The 19,880-nt window shown below is 48.0% G+C and overlaps 1 protein-coding gene across 2 annotated transcripts in view; it reads left to right on the top strand.

The window, feature by feature from the left end:
* PNPLA7 (patatin like phospholipase domain containing 7) overlaps nucleotides 1-19,515 on the top strand; it is an 89,380-nt gene extending 69,865 nt beyond the window's left edge. For both annotated transcript variants that reach the window (XM_030461288.1, XM_030461287.1), the window contains exons 28-36: nucleotides 758-874; nucleotides 1,988-2,057; nucleotides 3,973-4,089; nucleotides 5,905-6,053; nucleotides 7,509-7,661; nucleotides 10,315-10,422; nucleotides 13,573-13,657; nucleotides 17,504-17,607; nucleotides 18,707-19,515. In XM_030461288.1, the coding sequence (XP_030317148.1) occupies nucleotides 758-874; nucleotides 1,988-2,057; nucleotides 3,973-4,089; nucleotides 5,905-6,053; nucleotides 7,509-7,661; nucleotides 10,315-10,422; nucleotides 13,573-13,657; nucleotides 17,504-17,607; nucleotides 18,707-18,787 (984 nt within the window). In that variant the 3' untranslated portion in view covers nucleotides 18,788-19,515. The remainder of the gene's footprint in view (nucleotides 1-757; nucleotides 875-1,987; nucleotides 2,058-3,972; nucleotides 4,090-5,904; nucleotides 6,054-7,508; nucleotides 7,662-10,314; nucleotides 10,423-13,572; nucleotides 13,658-17,503; nucleotides 17,608-18,706) is intronic.
* Nucleotides 19,516-19,880: the final 365 nt, after the last annotated feature.

Raw genomic sequence — 19,880 nt, 5'->3', positions numbered from 1 at the left:
AGGCTTCTGCATTCTCCCAGCTTCATATACTTGGTTTAAGAATCCTTATTTTTAAATTTGGACGTGTATTTCCCAGGCAGATGCTTAATATATATTTAAAAGCAATTGGACATGACAATGTGGGCTAATCCTCCTCTTGTTTAAATCATTGCTGGAGTAAAGCAAAGGCTGAATGTTGATCCCAGATGAGGGGTTTTGGGGCTGTTCTGGTGTCTCCCTGTTTGTCAGCCTGCAGAGAAGGTGTAGAGATATTTAATCTAATAGAAATATTTCATCTGGTGAAGCTTATTTCATGGTGAATGAGTTAATTGGGTTTTTTGGTCTTCTGTTCCCTTTGAACTGGGGAGGATGTCATATACTGGGCACTGAGTGGTGTTAGGATTTCAGACCAGTGGTGTGGCTATGGGACAGAATGCCACAGAGCTCAGATATTTCCTTCATTTCCTCTGCAGGTTACTGCACAGGTGCAATGCACTTGAAATGTAAAAAAAAACCCAGGTAGTAGGGAAGCAATGCTGGTGTGCATTCCTCCTTATCCTGACTGAGCACTGGCCCCAGAGCTGCCTTTCTGTTGGGAATGTTTGGCTGTTCCTGGCTGTAGTTTCTGTAGTTTTATTTCTTTCTTCTCAACAACATTTGTGCTTCCAACCTCTTGGCTGTAGAATCTGGTGTCTCTCAAGTGGCATACATTGATTCATATCTTACTGTGGATTCTTCCATGTATTTACCTTTGAAATAGATTTTTCTTTCTTTTTAGGTGATGAACTCGGTGCTTAAGACCATTCTAGACCTGACTTACCCAATAACCTCTATGTTCTCTGGAGCAGCATTTAACAAGAGCATCAACAACATCTTCAAAGATAAGCAGATAGAGGTGGGTTGCTTGTTCACTCCATGGACAGTAAATGATGTCAGTGTGCTTGGTTTTAGCAGAAATAACTTTATTCATGCTGAGCTGAGCTATGAGATGCCTGAAAGCATCTCTTGTATTTGTAAATGATGTGACAGGAATACAGGAAGGAGGCAATTCTTTCATTCTGGTGGATTTAAGGAACCAAAGGAGTAGATTATTTGTAGGTTCTGTTTGACCAAGGGAACCTGTTGTGTGAGAGAAGCTGCAATGGTGTCACTGAAGCAGAAGTGCTGAGGCTGTGATTATTTTTTCTGCAGCTCAGGTCTATGGGACCCTTAGGGCACACCAGGAGAAGGTCTTGGAGAGGGTAGCAATGGATTGGGCTTTATTTTACTTTCTTTTTAAAGCTAAAGTGAGTTTTTTATGAGCAGTCTACAGAAAACTGCAATAAGCTCCCAGTATATTGTTTCTTGGTTTGCTCTTGGTGACTTCTGTAATTGCTGAGTGTTTTGTGGTCCTGAGCTGGTGGCCATGGTCAGAATTCCAAACCTCCTCCCTTCCTCACCAGCAGCAATTTTTAAGGCATTTAGTAATGGTTGTCTTTCTAGCTCACCAAACTTGGGGAGTGTTTGTGTAGTCATGCAATCTTAACCTCATCTGCAGCTTTAACCAACTCCATTCCTGTGTTTGGAATCCTTGTGATGAAAGATTAATCCTACAAAAAATAATGCTGCATATCCTTTAAATATACTTATTAAGAAGAATCTAAAACATTCCCAACTCCAGCAATAAACCACCTGGGGGTCTCTAGATGAGAGTTATCCCCAGAGCCCCCCCATTTCCCCTGGAAGAACAACAGATATCCCAAGGTGAACTCCTGGTTCCAGTGATGGGGTTGCTGGGCTGTCTTCTGGAACAAGTATTTCTTGATGTTGAGAAGAAGAAAAGAAGGATTTGTGTCTGCCTTGGTTCTTCATTAAATGTTTGCATTAGGAACAGATTTATGAACTGAAACACAAGGCTGATGGGTTTTCCTCCAGCCATGCAGGTGTCTGAGTCAGGAATGGGTTTTAGTTTAAGTGCCAGGCTGCAGATTTAGTGATTTAGCAAAAACTTGGACCTCCTGTGTTGCAGGATCTGTGGATTCCTTACTTCACCATCACAACAGACATCACAGCCTCAGCCATGAGGGTCCACACAGATGGTGAGTGTGCAGGTGGTAAATAATGATGTGAGACTTTGTGCCACCCCTTGTTCCTGGGATTTTCTTGCTGTTGGATTTGTTTTGCCTTTCATTTCTCCCTCCTCTGTTATTTGCTGAGCACCAAACTGTGGTGGAACACAGATAACAAGGGCCAGAGCTGTTGGGAAGAAATAAAATGAGATGTTGTTATATTCACAGAGAAAAAATGAGCCCATTGGCACCATTCTGTTTCCTTAAAACATCCTGTGAAGTGCAGGTGTTCCAGCCATAAATCAGAACTAATGCAACCAAAACATTTTACGATTCCAATTCCTCTTAAATGAACCTTTTTAAAAAGAAAGACACTTCAGTGCCTGAAGCAGAGCCCGGGTTAGGTCTGTGTTCAGTCCTCTTTGGTTTTCTCGTGGAAAACTGTGATGGATTTTAGTGACTGGGCAGAGGTGACAGAGCTGAGCTCTCTGCTCTGCTGCCAGGAGGTGCTGGCAGCCCCTGGGACCCCTTGGGACCCTTTCCTCAGCTTTGGTCTCTTTGGGGTAAGGGTGCAGTGACTCAAAATGCAGAAGCCTTTGCTGCCACATCTCTGATGTTTTGCCTTTGGATCTGGAACAGGTGAGGTCCCCCTGCCCCCCATCCCTGTGTTACAGAACCCTGACACAAAACTGGACTTTGCTGACCAAGGACATCCAAGAAAACTAAAACAAGCAGAGAAAGGATTAACCTTTCTTTGAGGTTTTGTGTTCCTGTTCTGCAGCAGGTTAAGTCAGTTGAGGTCAGGAAACCATCCAGCTGCTGGGGAAGTTTAATAAGAGGATAGAAACAGCTGGAGGATGGGTATGGACATCTCCAGAACTCACTGCAAGGAGAGGAAGGAAGCTCCCAGGTTGCCCATCCTGGTTCCACCTGTAACACATTTTTCTTGGGTGAATGTTCCAACTCAACTGAAACTATCAATAGTAAACCCCAAATCTGACCTGTGCTGAGCAGTAGGAGTGTTGAGCTTATAATTAGAAACAGAGCTGTTCTGTATTTAAAAAAGAAAATAGATATAAAAAAAATCAATTCCCAGTGTGCTGGAGAGAATTGCTGTTTGAGGAACCAAGGAGTGAGTTAATTAGTGAGAAGGGAGCTAACCCTGCAAGGGTGATTTTTGATCTTTTAAAGACTCCCTGCTCAGAGGAGCCTCCCTGGCAGGGCAGTGTCTGCCAATGCAAATGCTAAGAGACAACTCAGTAAATAGGAGCCTGAAGCAGAATTTGACAGGAAATGTTTCCAATCGATTTCTACTTGATTTAAATTAATGTTTCTAACAGCTGTAAAGATTGCAACCTTCTGCCTCGCAGCACTGGTAACAGCAGTGTCTGAGATGAGATCAACACGCTGGTTTTCCAAATGAAGATCCCTGGTTATTCCAGAGCAGGGACAACAGAACTTCAGGGCTCCTCCAGGATGTGTATTTCATGTTCAGCTCCTGCTAACAGTCTGGGTGTTGTGGATCTCTGTGCAGCACAATAGCTCTGAGTGTGCTTCAGTCTGGTTATTGTTCCTCTTCCCTTGGCCCCAGGAGAAACCTTTTTGCCTTTGCCTTTCCTGATCAGTGGGAGCTCAGCAAAGCACTAAAGGTGATCCCCACAGCCAGGCATCTGCTGAAGTTTCCTTGAAGGCAATAAATATGAGGCATGGCCTTAAAACTCTGCTTTCTAGTGCCTGGTAGTATGTCTGTATAACCTTTTTTTTTTTTTTTTTTTTTCCCCTAGCCAGGATTATGGTATAGAAAGTAATAAACTGCTTTAATAACTTTCTACCAGCATCCTCAGGAGAGCCTCTATCTCCTGATTATTTTAATGAGTGCAAAAGCCTTCCCCAGCTCCTGGGCAGTAATTACCAGTGGTTCTGTTCCCTCCTCTCGTTCCTGCAGGCTCTCTCTGGAGATACGTCCGGGCCAGCATGTCCCTGTCTGGGTACATGCCACCTCTCTGTGACCCCAAGGATGGGCATCTCCTGATGGATGGAGGGTACATCAACAACCTTCCTGGTAGGTGCTCAGATCTGCTGGGGAAGATGTAGCTGAACGAAACCCATCAATCAGCCTGTAAAACTTCACCCTTTTTCCCACCCCAAAAAAAAAGAAAGAGAAATACTGCAGACACCTTTAGTCTCATGATAGCTGTGAGTCACTTTTCTCAGTTTCCAAGGTGTTTGCTTTATCATGGCTTTATTAAGATGATTTTTTTGTTATGAAGTATTTCCTCATAGGCATATTCTGAACATCTAATTCCAATCTCATTTTGGGTTTCTTTCAATGCTCACAGAAGGGAAGGAGCAGAAGTTAAACTGCAAACATGCAGTGTACCTTAGAGTTTCTTTTTCAAAAAGCATGAGTTGAGTCAGGAATAATTCTGAGAAAGCAACAGCATCAACTCTGTTGATCAGACTGGGGTCACCCAGAGCTTCAGCTGCCAGCCCCTGGTTTAGCTCCAAGCTCTTGGCAAAGGTGGCATCACACGTTCAAAAGAGTGATGGGGAGTTTGAGGTGTTCTGAGGGCTGAACCCAAAAGGGTCTCAGGTGTAGGAGTTGACTGGTGTGTGTTTGGGATGGGGTTTACGTCAGGGATGTCCTCACAGTCAGGAATTTTTGGAAGTTGGGTGGTCAGGAGGGTGGCCAGGAATAGAGACGTGGTGGCATTGGAGCTATAACTGCACAAAGGAAGGGGAAGGAACCTCAGCTGGGGACTCCACATCCAAGCACCCAAAATCACTTGCATGTTCAAGAAAAAAACAACCAAACAATATTTTTCCATCGGGGCTGTATTTGCTTAAAAAAAACCAAAACAAAACAGAAATGGGAATAACACAAAATAGAGCCCCAAAATCAAATGCTCTTTGTGTCTGTCAGCAAAAGAGGATGAACTGCAAACCAAGGCACCTTTCCCACCTGCACATACTGGGGAGGGCAAAGCAGCAAACATGTGGGTGAGACTGGGTGGGAAAGACACAGGAGCCTGAACAGACCCAGGAATGCAAACCCAAGTTACAGAAAAGATCTGATTTAAATAAGTGTCTAAATTAAGCTTGTAAACTGGCTCTTCAGAGCTGTGGTTTTCCTACGCAATAACTATTCTGGCAACTGCAACTATCCTGGACTCTGGGGGTGTGAAAGAAATAGAAATTGATTGTGTGAGGTATATGTCCTTTTTTTTCCCTCTCTTGGCACTTGCCTAAATCTCCCCTCCATCCAGAAGTCCTTTTGATGACCTTCAAGCGTTGCCTCGTTTCTCTCCCACTTCCAAACAGGAATCTTTCTCTTGGATCCTGAAGCTTTCCATGGACTCAGATCCTCCCAACCTCTCCTTGTCCCTGGGTCTGCTGCTTTCCTTAACCCCCAGGGCTGACCCTGCACCACTGACTCCTCTTTAAGGCCGATGGTTCTCTCTAGAGATCCCCAGAGCTTTTTTTCCTCCTGAGTAAAGCTTCAGGAGGCAGATTTAACAGGGGTGTAATTTGCTCTTTCCTGTTACACCCAACGTGGTGTGAGTGTGGACCTGAGCTGTGTGTGTGTGTGTCCCACCTCCCCTGCCCTGCTCCTGCCCTACTTTTGGTTCTGGTGACCTCAGGCAGAGTTGGGTCATCCTGCCAGCCTGATCTGGGGACAATGTCCCCCAGGGGTGATGTTCACCTGGAGCCAGCAAGCAGCACCCCAGGGGCTGTGACCAGGGAGCAGGGGGGTGGGAGCCTCTCTGGGGGAATGGTCTGGGGGCAGATTGGTTGCAAAGGGTTCTGCTGAGGCTTTTCAGAGAACTCCTGGGAGCAGCAGCAGTGCTGGTTCTGAGTCCAGCTTCTCTCCCCCCAGCTGATGTGGCCAAGTCCATGGGTGCCAAGGTGGTGATTGCCATCGACGTGGGGAGCCGGGACGAGACCGACCTCACCAACTATGGGGACTGCTTGTCTGGCTGGTGGCTGCTCTGGAAGAAGTGGAATCCACTGGCTGAAAAAGTCAAGGTATTGCATCCCAGAAGGCAGCAGGCTCCCTGCACAGAGCTGCAGGCTGCTCCTTGTCTGTTCAGGGTGCAGCACATCTCCTTTCTCTGGTTTGAGTCTCCTGCTTATGGAAGAAGCAAACTGGGAACCCCTTTTTCCCAAAGGAAAGGCATGGAACTGGGAGGGGGCAGAGCCCCCAGTCTGGGAAGAGAGTGGTAGAATTGTTAGAGCAATGAAACCTTTCCTAAGAGGTGCAATAAGGTTTAATAACGTCAGAGTTTACAAACTTTACCAGTTGAAAGTAATTCAGTGTTTCTGTCCTGAATGTCTCTGAGCTGTTGATTAGGGAGATTTTAGCACCAGGCAGTAATTAACATGATTGCTATTGATAAACACTGGGCTGCAGAGTATGGTTATTTTTTTCTTGTTGCATGCAGTCAGGCCAACTTTGTGACTTATTCTTCATTTCCTAAATTATCTGGCTCTGCAGCTGTTCCCCAAGTGAATGCTGGTTTTAATTCCCCCCTTCCAACTACAATTAGCACATTGACCTGTTGGAATTGGAAGCAAAATACTTGTTTGTGCTTCCCAAAGTTGGGGAGAATACTACAAGCTGTGGGTACTGCTCTGTAAACCAAAGTTTTTCCTCTGTAACAACTCCATTCCCTGGAAAGGTTTGGTCTCTCTGAGCCTTTTGGAGTTGGTGCCTGGGCAGAGGGGTCCTGCTCCCATGTAGTGCTTTGGTGAGGAAAATGGAAAACCCCATTTCTTCTCAGTAGAGCCCAGTGAAATGTTACAGCTGCCCAACCAAGAGCAGGCATGGGAGCACCTGAAAATGGTTTTTGTACTGGGGGTGGTGAAACCAGAGAGGTTGCAGAGTGTCTGTCTGGGGAGAAACTCAGGATTCTGCTGGACATGGTCTTAGACAACCAAGCCCAGCTGATCCTGGCTGTGCCAGCAGGGCTGGACTGGGAAAAATTGAAAGGTCCCTTCCAACCTCAACCATTTTGTAAAATGTGCCCTGGTCCTGTAGAGCTCACCATTAGTGTCTGTCTTATCCAAAGAGGTCCCTTCCAACCTCAGCCACTCTGTGAAATCTGCCCTGGTCCTGCAGAGCTCATCACTTATTCCTGTCTCAGGTTGGGTCACTGTTCCCCTCTCACCTCAGCACAGATCTCTCTGTCCTAAGGCTCCCCTGTATCCTGGTGTGAGAGGCTCAGCTCAACCTTGACCTGTAGGGATATATTTGAAATCAGTTCCCTTTCTGCTGAGGATTATGGAGACTCCTCAGCTCTGTCCCCTCTGCCTGGGAAACAGCGGTGCTGATGCCCAAGGCTTCAGCAAGCGTCCCCGTGCTCTTGGAGAAATAAAAAAAATAAATCAATAGATAACTCACTTTTCCTTCTTTACAAACCCGGGGTGTATTTCATGCTGAAATGAAATTTCTGAATTCCTGGTGGTTGTTGTGCCTGGCAGGTGCTGAACATGGCAGAGATCCAGACCCGGCTGGCGTACGTGTGCTGCGTGCGGCAGCTGGAGATGGTGAAGAGCAGCGACTACTGCGAGTACATCCGGCCCCCCATTGACCGCTACAGGACCCTGGATTTTGGGAAATTCGATGAAATCTGTGTAAGTGCCTCCTGGGGAAGGCAGGGTCCTTCCTCCCCCCTCCAATCTTGCTGTTTCCCGGAGCTCTGCAGGCTGGTGGTGCTGGAGCTGTTGGGAGTCCGAGGAGTTGGGAGGCAGGGAGTGAATAATTGGCAGTAAATAATGCTGTGGGATGATAGCAGGGCTGGGAGATTGGATTAAGAGCAGAAATCAAGTTAGTAATCTTGTTTCTATAATGACCTGTGAACAGATCAGTTGCCCTGTTTCATGACAGTTCTTGTTCAGCTGCTTGGTAAAAGCCCTTGGGAGGCTGCTTGAGGCACTTGGGTTTGTCAGGAGGTGCCATTCCTCTCCATTCTGCAGCTTGTTGTCACACGAAGGAGTTGAAGAAGTCTGTAGGGGAGGATTCGTTTTGATTGAATCACTGAAATGGAGGGCAGTGTGCTGGAGTCTCTGGCTCAGTTAACGTTTCAACACCTCTGTTAATAAAATGCATCATGCACAATTCCTCTGCACCTGATGGGGTGTCAGGGGAGTGGCACCAATGGCACTGGAAGGACGTAGTAAAAAGGTTGGAACCAGGTTACAGGTCTCTGGGGTTTAGTTTTGTTTACATGTGAGAAGCCAACATGGGAAGAGCTGGCTCCAGATGTGGGAATTGTGTTACTGACATCATTCAGCATTCCCAGGAAAACTCTCTCAGCCCAGGCTGAGGTAATGATGGCACTGCTGGGTCTTTGCCTCTTGTCAAGGATGTTATTTCACTGTCTCTCCATTCTTTGTTTGCTTCAGCCATGCAAGCATCTTCTATCTTCAGGTGTTTCTGCCCAGATGTGCTCTTCTTCTGGGCTGGAAAAAATAACAACCCAAAAACCACAAGCAGTTTTCCTGTAATTTGATTTCTTTTATAGATACAGTGAAAACCTCCAATACTCCTCAGGCTGCAGGCTGATTTCTCTGATACTGCCTTATAAGTACAAACCAAAGCCAGTAATACCAGTAAGCCCTAGAGACTGGCATGTGAGGGAGTCCTTAGGAGTGCAGCTCTTCCAGACCACCAGCTGGGTGGTGGTTTATACCCTAGGATAAATATTTTCTCAAGGATATTTGGTGTCTCATAGCTCCTGGGCAAACACTGCTGTCTGCCAAGGGTGGATCTAAGATCACTAGATAGAGTGTCCTGGTCACTTTGAAAACCTTGATGAGGGCTCTGGGAGTTCACCACAGGAACAGAGAGTGAGTTGTCAAGTCATTGTGCTGCCTCTGTCTAATTTGGTGTCATTAAAGAGATTTAAAGATGCCAGGTAGATTTTTTTCTCAGTGGAATAGAACTCGAGCAAAGTGGTTCCTCAAGGTATTGCTGTTCTTGGCAGGAGATGCTGCAGGTGTGGAGGGGCAGCACCCACCTGGACTTCCCCTCTTTGCAGTGTAGATAAATAACTTTTTTCCACAGGGAAGTTTTAAATCATGCTGACCCTAAGGGCATCCTAAGGATTCCATCACTGGTAGAGCAGTGATGGAATGACTGCTGCTATGAAGTAGTGGGGGGTTTGATTTCAGCTGTTACAAAAAATAGAAAGAGGCACCATCCATCCCTTCAGCACGTTCAAAAGAACAGAAATCCTCTCTTGTTTTCCAAACCCCTCTCCTGTATCAGCTGAGTGATGAGTTGGCTGTGTGTTGTTTCCCAGAGCTGGGGATCCCTAGCTCAGCCTGACCCAGCCAGCTGCAGAGCTGTCACATCCCTGTTCACATCCCCCCTGAGGAGCTGTGAGAGGTGAATTCCAGCCTGGGTGCCTCTCGTGCTTGGAACCTTGGGTCAAAAGGCAGAGGAAAGACAAAACCAGCTCAGCCAGGGCTGCTCCAGCACTCCCAGTGCCCACACAACCTGATGTTGTGTGTGTGAAATGGGATCCAGGGCTCCTGCCACCTGTTGCTCTGTCCCCTCAGTTTGATTTTTCAACACCATTTCTACTGTCTTGTTAGAAAAAACCTTGGAGCAATAGGTTTATTTTCAGTGGTTTCCATGCTGGTGGCACAGTGCTGTGGTATTTACTCCAAGTGCAAGTTGCTTTTTGCTTTGAAGTGAGAGGAACGTGGAGCTCCTGTGTTTGGGGTTGTCCATGAGCATCCTTTCTGCTCCAGCAAAAACTGATGCTTGCAATTTCAGTGCTGCCTGGCTTCCCTCATTGCAAGACTGGGTGCTTTATGGTAACTTTGCTTTTGGTTTCTTGGCTATTCTTGAGCCAAAAAGAGAGAAGACAAATTCACTGGTGTTGGCTTCTTCCAAGGAAAGAGCCAGCACTGCAAGGGCTTGGACTTCTGCACCTGAGCTTCTCTTTATATGGCATTATTCTGTGAACAGCCTGCTTGGAGCCTCTGCTGTAAAAATAGTTGTCAGGATGTCAGGTGGTGCTTTTCATTTCATGCTGTGGGGTCAGAAGTCGAGTTAGCATTTGGACTTAAAATAGCACCTTGTTTGCTTAATCATTCCCCTAATTCTTCAGCTGAACCCTTTGTGTAGCAGAGGCTGAAAGGTGGCAAAGGGACATCCTGGCTTTGGGGTAGATCCAGAGACTTCCTACTGGTTTGTAAAAGATGTGACACTGGGGTTTTTAGCTTTTAATTCCTTTTTTTCCTCTGACTCTTTTTTTTTTTTTTTTTTTTCTTCCAGGAAGTGGGATATCAGCATGGGAAAACAGTGTTTAATGTCTGGTGCAGGAGTGGGGTCCTTGACAAGATGCTGACAGACAGACAAGAAACTTGCAAATCCAAGACTGAGGTAAGTGTTGGGTGTAAATGCCCCGTCCTGCAGGAGCCACTGGAGCGGGCACTGGGCAGGACTGGGCAGGTTTTTACTGGGAAGATGGGCAGGGATGGGAATGGGTCTGAGGTGTGGACCACAAGTGCACATTCTGCCCCTGTGTTCAGACAGGGTAATGCTGGGGGGTGTTCATGTGTCATAAGGAGGAGCCAAAGGAGAGGCAATTGTGTCTCAGGAATGGTTTGATGTCCCATTTCATCCTCCGATTTCTGTATCCCACTGCTAAGGAGCTCAAACACAATAATTGCTGTGTCAAATGTTCTTCTTTTAAAGAAGACTTATTTTTAAACTGCTCGTCGTATGGGGTACTGTAATTCAGGGTAATATTTCAGCTAAATCATCCTCTTAGAGCTGTACATCAGGCAGCACATGGAACATTTAACACAACCTACCCAGGTTTTTTATGGCTTTTCCACTGCCCTGGAGAGCAGGGATCTCAGGGACTCGGTGCAGACTTTGCCTGTCACTGAATTTCTGCAGAGCTCTTGGTAACGAGGCAGAAAGTGCTGATTGCTGAGACACCAGAGCAGGAAAATAATGAGTTCAGGAGAGTGACTGAAGCTCCCAGGTTATGGAGCAGGAACCAGCAGCTCCACTCATTCCCCCAAAGCCTCACCAAGGCTCAGGTCCAGGCTCTTCTCCCCAGAACATCATAGGTCTTCTGCTCTTCCTCTGAAAACTCTCAAATTCAGTAAAAACCAGGTTTTTTCACCTGACTTGTGTTTCAGTAGACTGATTTCCACAGAATAACACAGATTGCAGACTCCCCCTGGGCCACGGGGCTGTTTATCTTTTTCTTTTTTTCCTCAGTCCATTAGAGTCATTTAAGTCCTTTAGCTTCGTTATCTTCCAAGGATAACAGCTGATATTTTTATCTTGGCTTTCATTAGCAAAGGTTTAATACTCAGTGTGTTGTAGTTCTTCAGCTATTTCTGGAGTGTTCAATATCTCAGAGAGCTGAGCACTGTGCTTACCATGTCATGAGCAGCACGGAGTTTTGACTTTAAAACTCCAACTATTTAATAATTTAGAGACTTTTCCTTTGCTTTCGCCACTCAGTCACTGTTTATCTTGGCTTGAAAAGTGCAAATACTGAAGTGACAATCAACAGGAATCTGTGTTCACTGCACAACCCTTGCTCTCCCCAGCACAGAATAAAGCAGCTCTGCTAATTGGATCTCCTCAGGGAAGTTTTGTCTGCTGAAGTCTTATTCATAGGCAAAGCTAAATATAATCTTGCAGACTACAATAGTAACTGTCTTTCTCCTCTAATTTATTTAATAAAGATTGTACCAAAGAGAATTCTTTCCTTCTTGAAGAGGAAAAAAAAAAAGAAATCTCAGCACAAATGTTTTAGGTAAGATTTCCAATGAATCTGAGACACTTTTTTGCCTCGTGTTACCTGATGGCAGTTCGGTTTCATCCTTAAAAGTAGTGAGAGGAAGTGTTTAAATTCCTGTTTACAAACCAAACCCCTCCAGCCCCCTGGTTCCCCAGGGGTCCCATTCCAGTCTTTGTGCTGAGACTTTGGGGTGCAGCTGCCCCATATCTGTCCCTGAGCTGGGGACACGTGGGATCAGCTGTGTCAGTGACCCCAAGAATACAGATTTTTCTCCTCACATTGCTGTGTCTGCCTGGGGAACAGCCTGCAGGTCCCCTCACCCAGTTATATGGCACAAAATGAAGGTGTGGATGCTCCTGCTGTGCTGGGGAGCAGCCCCTGGGCTGGGCTGGGTCAGATGTTCAGAATGAGCCTGGACTGACCCTTCTTGATTCTTCCTTCATGTTCAAACTGAGCTTCAGAGCTGTTCCATTTCATACAGATATTTTCTTTAATTCCCTCTGGGTTTTTCTCTGTGCCCCACTCCCCACCAGCTATTTGTCCTGGATCTGCACCTTGCTGTAGCCTTGCTAAATTACATCAGGAGTGAGTTAAGGATTAAAGGTCAAGAGAGAGCAATCTGCTACAGCTGTAATGGGCTTCTGCTGTCACCCCCTGGGGCTGTGTGATTCATAGCATTGGGGCTCTGGCCAGAAGAGCAAAGAATTGCTCATAAAACCCCAGTGCTGAGAAACTGCCCTGTCTGGAAGCCTGTGGACAGGTCTGGGTGTTCAGAAGGATGGCAATTCCAGCAGCTCATGACATGTCCCCTGCCAGCTCTTCCCTGTCCCTCTCCCACAGGGTTTGTGCTCATTAAAATCTCTGGTTTTAAACCAGGGTGTTCAGGTTTCCATTGGGTGTCCCTGTGCTTGACCCTCAGGAGACAGGTTGAGCTGCTCAGGGCTTGGCAAAACAGTTCTTAAATGCCAGAGTTGGGCTTTATTGGAGGAGAAAATGGAGCTGGCAGCTTCTTGTAGTGAAATGAGGCAACCAGGTGCCACTAATTGCCAGGGAGTGGCATGAGCTTGTGTTAAGGTTTTATTGCCCCCTAATCCTGCTCATGCACAGTTAGGGCCTGCCCTAACCAGGCACAGGTGGGCTTAACACAAGCTCATGCCACTCCCTGGCAATTAGTGGCACCTGGCTGCCTCATTTCACTACAGCTTCTCACAGTGGATTGCACTCAAGACCGTGCTTGGGTGGGATGAAAAGCTGAGTCCTGATCCCCTCAGTGCCTGGGATGCTGGAGCATCCTGAGGCATCATCCTGCAGGCTCAGGGCTGGACCTCGTGGTGTCTGTCCCAGCTGAGCACTGGGGTCCCTTCCTCACTCCAGGGAAGGTAAAAGCCCAGCCAGTCCCACTTCTAAAGAAGCAGTTGTGGAGAACAGACACATGAAATGACACTGTCTGACACCAAGCCCAGACCCTCGGGTATTTGGTTTTGTGGTCATTTCAGTACTTTGCTGAATCTTTAATAAAGCTTCTTGTTGGGTGGATGGAGAAGGAGCCATTAGGGGTTGTCCCACTGTTTGACTTGGGAATCCCAGCTCTGCCACCAGACCTTTGGGAATTACTGATAGGTGATGGCTTCTGAGGGCTCTGCTGTGGGGAATGGCTGTGTCTGGGAGCTTTGTCTGCTCAACATCATTTTTTCCCAATCTTGACTTGTTTGGATTTCTGTGTGTGTTTATCAGTTAACATACTTAAACTCACTGTTGTGTTCCAGAACGTGACCTGTCCCACCACCTCTTTCACTGACCTGGCAGAAATCGTGTCCAGGATTGAGCCCGTGAAAGCTCCCGTGGCAGATGGTGAGTGGGGGATGTTCTGGAGCTTTGGGAAGGGCAGAGCTGGTTCTGGGCTGACTGCTGAGCAGAGCTGGATGGGGTCACCCCAGTGTCCCCCCCAGGTACCTCCTCTATGAGAGGGTGGGAGCTGAGGGATTCTGCTGTGGGTTCCTGGTGGGAGGAATCCCTGCTCCCCTCTGCCTTCTCTGAGTCTCTGTCTCCTGCAGACAGGTTTGAGTTCCCTCCTGCTGGCTCCTGTCCTCCCAGGGGCTTTGCTCTTTGGATCTGGGGCCTCTGGAGACAGGGGGAGCTGATGGAAAGCTTTGACTGAAGGATTTCTTTTTTTCCCATGCTGCCATGGGTAGGATCTGAACAGAGTGACTGGCTCCATGGCTTTCCCTGAGTGATGGGGACCACTCCTGAACTAAAGAGGAGAAGGTGATGGCTCCTGCACCTTCACACAAAGCTCCTGGAGTGCCCTGTGGAGCAGTTCCCTGTGTGTCCCCTAACCAAAGCTCCCTTCACCAGAAGGATCAGAGCTTTGGAGGCCTGAAACCTGGGAGTGTTCCACCAGTGCTCTGCATCAGCAGTCTCTCCCCTCCTCCTGATTTCTTGTTCTGGCAGAGGGAAAGCTAAAGTTAGCAGTGCTCCCATCTGTGACTGTTTGGAGAGATGTCCCTGTGGTAATTTGAAATGCTAATTGCAATCATATGGCCTGTGAAGAAAATATTAATCAAATGTGGCTGAAGCAGCAGTGTGAGCATGGAGGAAGGGTTCATGTCTCGTGGTTATTTAAGGCATGGGCACTGCTGAGGGGGAACCAGTGAACTGGGACACATCTTCCTCCCTCGTGGAGTTTCTGATCATTTGTCCCACTTTCTGCTGGGTGAGGCCATGAGTGTCACAAAGGGACACAGAGAGGGGACAGATCTGGGGCCAAGGAGGGACCCTGAGGGGATGGGCAGGTGCCTGAGGCTCCTTGGGGATTCTGGAAGCTGCTGGTTGTGAGATCCCAGAGGAGGGAAGAGGATTGCAGGAGAATCATGCAGGTGGGTGCTGTGTCTGGAAATACATACATATATTTATATATATATTCATGTTGTGGGTGATCCTGTGCACCAGCTGCAGGGACCTTCCCCACTTCTCAGTGCCTGTAGGACCTTCCTCTGGGTGTGGCATCCCCTGGGTGCCTTCAGGATGGCATTGCCTTGGCTAAAAAGCTCTCCGGAGCTGTTGGGGGAAGTGGTCTGAGCTGAGGTGGGCTCAGATGGGGGGTGGCAGCTCCCTGGCAGCAGCCTCATGGTTGTCAGATGTTTCCTGACCTGTCCTGGGTTTGTCTGCTGGTGATGGTGGTGAGATCTCTGACCTGGGTAAGAAAACAGGGTGTTGTTTGGCAGCACTGCCAAAGGGGGTTAAACCTTTCTTTTTCTCCCTGGAAATCCCTTCCTGAGTGAGATCTCGGACTTCAGGGCTTTCAGACAGCTCTGCCTGACCTGACAGCATCCTGCAAATGTCAGGCTGGGTGGAGAAATTATGCTGATAATTTTTTTCTAAAGAAAATGACCACGATCATGTTCTGCATGAGTGGAAGAAGGAGAAGGGTCAGGACAAAGGGTGAGACACCCTGGCAGGCAGAGCCTCTGGGGCAGAAGCCTCATCTTTGTTGGGAAGAGAAGGCAGTCAAGCTGCTGCTCCACTTTTGGGCAAACTGAGAGCAATGATTGAAACAATTTTTTAAATTAAAGGGAAAAAAAAACCAAACAAAAACCAAAAGGGAGGCTTTTTTCCTCAGGAACTGTTGAGCAGAGGGGGAGTCAGGTGAAGCCCTGCACTGGTCCCAGGGCTCCTGTGCTGCTGCTGAGCACCTCCTGGGGAGGTGTCTGTAGGAGAGCAGAAGCTCATTTCACAGCTGAGCCACTGCTGTACTCGTGGCTGTTCCTGTTCTGCATCCAAATGCTTCCTCAAGTGGGATTTTCTGTCTCTGTTCAGCTGCAATTGTGTTTTACAGGGCTGTGGCCAGGGGAACAGAGATCTCATCCTCCGAGGGTGGCTCAGCCACATCCCTGCCCATCCCCAATTGTTAAAGGACTTCTGAGGGCCAGAGTCATGCAGGCACTTGGGTGATTTCCCACAGCAGTTTCCTGCTCTGTTTTTCAACACATTTCACTTTCAGTGCTTCAGGCTGTCCCCACAGCCAGGTTGAGGTGAGGGACCAGGATGGGATGGCTGAAGGAGATGAAGTCCCAGAGCAGTGGCAGCAGTAGCAGCTACGTGGGAGAGCACAGTGTTAATAACAGTGTTAATTCTGGGGTGAAATGCCTGGGTCTGCAGAACAGCTGAAGCAGGAGGCATCCCAAAACCTCTCAGGAGACACAGTTGTTGGGCACAAGGTCACCCCCTGCATCTTTGCTGCATACAAAGTGGTTCCATCAGGCAGCACCAATGCTCCCTAGGTTGTGTGAGAAGGGACCCCCTGCTCCTGTTTATTTTTAATTTATATTTAATTTATATACAGAGCTGTTAAATGCTGAGTAGTGCTTGGGAAATGAAGGGGTTTGGTTTGGATGGCAGTCAGTTTTGGTGGAGCTGTAAACTGCAAACTACTGTTTGTGGTGGCTGTTGCTCTTCAAATGAGTTTCCAGTTTCTCTGGTGTGTTTTATCAAAGATCATCAGTTGTGTTTTTAGTGTAAACTAATGAAAATTCTCTGATCGACAGTAAAAAAAAATATTAAAAAAGAAAAAAGACCAAATGTCTTTAATCCTAATGTTCTACCAGTTGGTTGTAGTTATTGTGTTAGAAGAAAATGCTGTGGAACAGACTGTGCTGTTGTCTGCATTGTGGAGCAGATGCTATTGACTGTTCCCAAAAGAAATGCTTAATCAAGAGTCCAGTTTAAACATGAGCCATGTTCTTCACCAGTGGGCTGGAAAGCAGGGATTGCAGCTCATGGCACACTCAAATTAACTCGTGACAGAGGTGGAAAAGCTAGGGTAAAAAATAAATTAAAAGAAAAAACAACAAAAAACCCCAAATGCTTTTCTGCTATTTTAATTTGTTACCTTGCGTTCTGAAAAAACTGCTGCCAGAAACTGTGCAAAAGAAAGGTGCCTGCCTGGCACCTGCCCTGTGTGGCTGCCAGGAGCTGTGGGTTTGGGATGGGTGAGGAGCTCCTGTCCTGCTGTGGGTTTGGGGTCAGTCCCTGGAGTCATCTCCAGGGGCTGGAATTGACTTTCCTGATCTCTGGGCTGGGGTGCTGGGGACTTTCTGGCATCTCCTGCTGCCAGTGGGCAGCCCTTCATCTTCCCAAAGTTAATCTGATGGATTGGTGATTGTCCTCTGTGGAAGGGAGTGTTATTGTCACTGTCCCCTGTGGAGCAGAGATTGTCAGACACAGAACCATCATCCTGCCCCAGGAAGAGCTTACCCCATACCCTCCCCTGTTTGCAGGGAGTCTGGGAACAAAGTGCCCAGGGGGGTTCAGATCAGCAGCTCCCAGGCACATCTGCTGGAGTGTTCCTGGGGTCTTGTCTGGACTGGTGGGAGGGAGACAGGAACTTTCTAAAGAGGATTCACAAGGACATGAGAGCATCTCCCACTCCAGCATTTGTGTCCCCTCGTGCTGGGCAGCTGGCACCCACCAGGTGACAGGTTGTATTCCCTTGCTCTGCCCTAGCCTCTTTATGCTCTAGAAAGCTCCAGGACAGCAGGTGACACAGAGGACAGAGTTTATTTTGTGGTTTGAGGTGGGCAGCAGGTACCTGCCCTGCACTGCTGCTTGGCACCCACAGCTCTTGGTCCTCTCCCCATGTTCTCTGCCCCTCTCAGCACCAGCTGACACCAGTGGGTTTGTTCTCTCCTCTCTCTTCAGATGAGTCAGACTACCAGACTGAATATGAGGAAGAAATTCTGGACAACCAGAAGGATGATTATATCAATTTTGTCAGCACCCAGGCTGAAGAAGACTCCGACTCGGTATGGTCTGGAACAGGCAGTGCCTGTGCCCTGGCTGAGCCCTGGCTGGGGTGGGGGTGTTGGGAAGGAAACTCAGAGAAGCACCTGGAAGGGACTGGCTGAGGAGGACTGTGCAGAACTTTGTTTTTCATGTAGTACAGACACTAAGTGCACACAGCCCTGTGGGTTGGCTGGCAAGGGCTGGAGAGCCCATGGAACCAGGAGGGGCTGAGGGAGTTCCTGCCTCCAGCTCAGAATCACAGAATCCCAGAATGTTTGGGCTGGAAGAGACCTTCAAGCTCATCCAGTCCAACCTTGGACCAACACCACAATCTCACTGCTAAACCCTGTCCTTAAGGACCAGCTCCAAATGCCTGTTCAATGCCTCCAGGGATGGGGACTCCAGCACTGTCTGGGCCATCCCAAGGCCTCACAACCCTCTCAGCGAAAAAATATTTCCTAACATCCAACCTAAACCTCCCCTGGTGCAGCTTCCATCCCTTCCCTCTGCTCCTATCCCATCTCTCAGGAGCAGAGGCTTTTCCCCTCCTCACTCCCAGCTCCCTTGAGGCAGCTGAAGAGATCCATGGGGTCTCCTCTCACCTCCAGTTTGGAGGAGAGGAGGCAGAGAGAGGATCTGGCTGGGGAGGAGACAGCACCAGAGATGCTCAGCACAAAGAAAAGAGGTGAGAGACACAACCTGGGCTACAGCAAATCCTGGCTAGGTACAGGGGGAGATGTTTCCCAGGAAGTGTGGCTGAGATCCACAACAACCAGCACGGGCTGTGCAGGGAGATGGTGGGAACTCCATCCTTGCAGGGAATTGTGGTTTCCTGGCTTTCCTGACTCCAGGCAGAGCATCTGTCAGGTTTAGGAGATGAAGGAGGCTGCTGTGCTGGACATGAGCAGTTTCTCAGTGGGAACACGTGGGCATTTCAGGAAGGTGCCCAGGAGGCTGTAAGAGGTGGGGTGATGGCACTGAGGTTTTGTTAGCTGGGCTGATTTCTGGTGGGTAAGTGTTGGACAAAGAAAGGGTGGAGGGGAAGAGGAGAGGTTTTATCCAGCTCAGAGGAAATGCTGAGGAATGAATTTGTGCTTTTGTTCTTGTTTGTTCCTCCAGGATGAAGATCTGCAGATCAGAAGGCGAAGGAACCTGCCCAGTGGGGATGGCCAGGCAAGCAGCATGGGAGAGCCAGGGTAGTGCTCAGAGGGCTCTGACCTTGCTGGCTGAGAGCTGTGCCCCATTCCTACTGACAGCAGCCATAGTTATTTATTAAACTTTTTTGTTTTTAAAAAGCAAGCCAACATCTAGTTGAACTTAAGTAAGCTTTCCTCCTCCAGACAGGGTGTGGGGCATTCAGCAGCCAGCACTGAGCTCCAGTAACTGCATCACCCCTGTGTCCCTTTGGACCCTCTGTGGGGGGTGGCAGCCGTGGACCAGTCTCCTTCCACCAGGTGCCAGTAGGAGCAGATGGATCTGAATCACCCTGAGACTGGCAGGGGGGAAATGTGCTGGGAATGGGCAGCTTTGATTTTTGCTGCTGTGTTTTCTAGTGGCTGTTTTTACTGTGAAGCCCAAAGGAGGTTTGGGATATTATCCTGCCATTGCTGGAAAGGCTCCGAGCAGCAGCAGCAGCACAAAGAGGGGGGTGGTTTGTGGGTCTCTTCATATGAATCAGGTAACTGCATGATTAACTCCTCAGTGACTTTCAACCAAGTGCTTTTTAAGCAGTGCTCTGACAGGAGCAAGTCTGAATGTATTTCACTTGAAATCTAAACCTAAGAAATCAATTAATGTGAACATTAGCTGTAGAGCCACCAGCAGAACTTTTACTGATGGATCATGGAGCTGATGCTTGCTGGGCAACTCTGGAATTATTACTTGGCTGTATTTGCCCTGTGGAATAAAGTTATTTTCTTGGATTGAAATGTCTCTGTGGTTCTTTTTGCTGGATCCCACGAAGAGGAAGTTGTCACCAGCAAAGAGCCCAACGTGCCTCTGCTTGCATCAGGCTTGCAAAGAAACTCAGGAGGTTTTCAGTTCCTGACCCTGGCAGGAGTCACTGGGTATTGTCAGGCATTGGCAGGAAACCTCCCCTGCTCTTTGCCCTGAGGGTTGGTGTGTGTTGGGCCATGTTCAGGAGTCCCCTGGTGCTCACTCCTCTTGTCTCACATCTGTCACTGCCACGGGCTCTGCTCTGCTGGTAACCAAGCTGATTCTTGCCTCCTGTAAAGTCTTCTGCTCAGCTCTAGCTCCAGGTGCTGTTGCCTTGAGGGGATTTTTGTCATTTGAC

The sequence above is a fragment of the Calypte anna genome, chromosome 17 (assembly GCF_003957555.1).
Source record: "Calypte anna isolate BGI_N300 chromosome 17, bCalAnn1_v1.p, whole genome shotgun sequence".
Taxonomy (NCBI): Eukaryota; Metazoa; Chordata; class Aves; order Apodiformes; family Trochilidae; genus Calypte; species Calypte anna.
The sequence above is the reverse complement of the archived record's forward strand: the minus strand, read 5'-3'. Positions and strand labels throughout refer to the sequence as shown.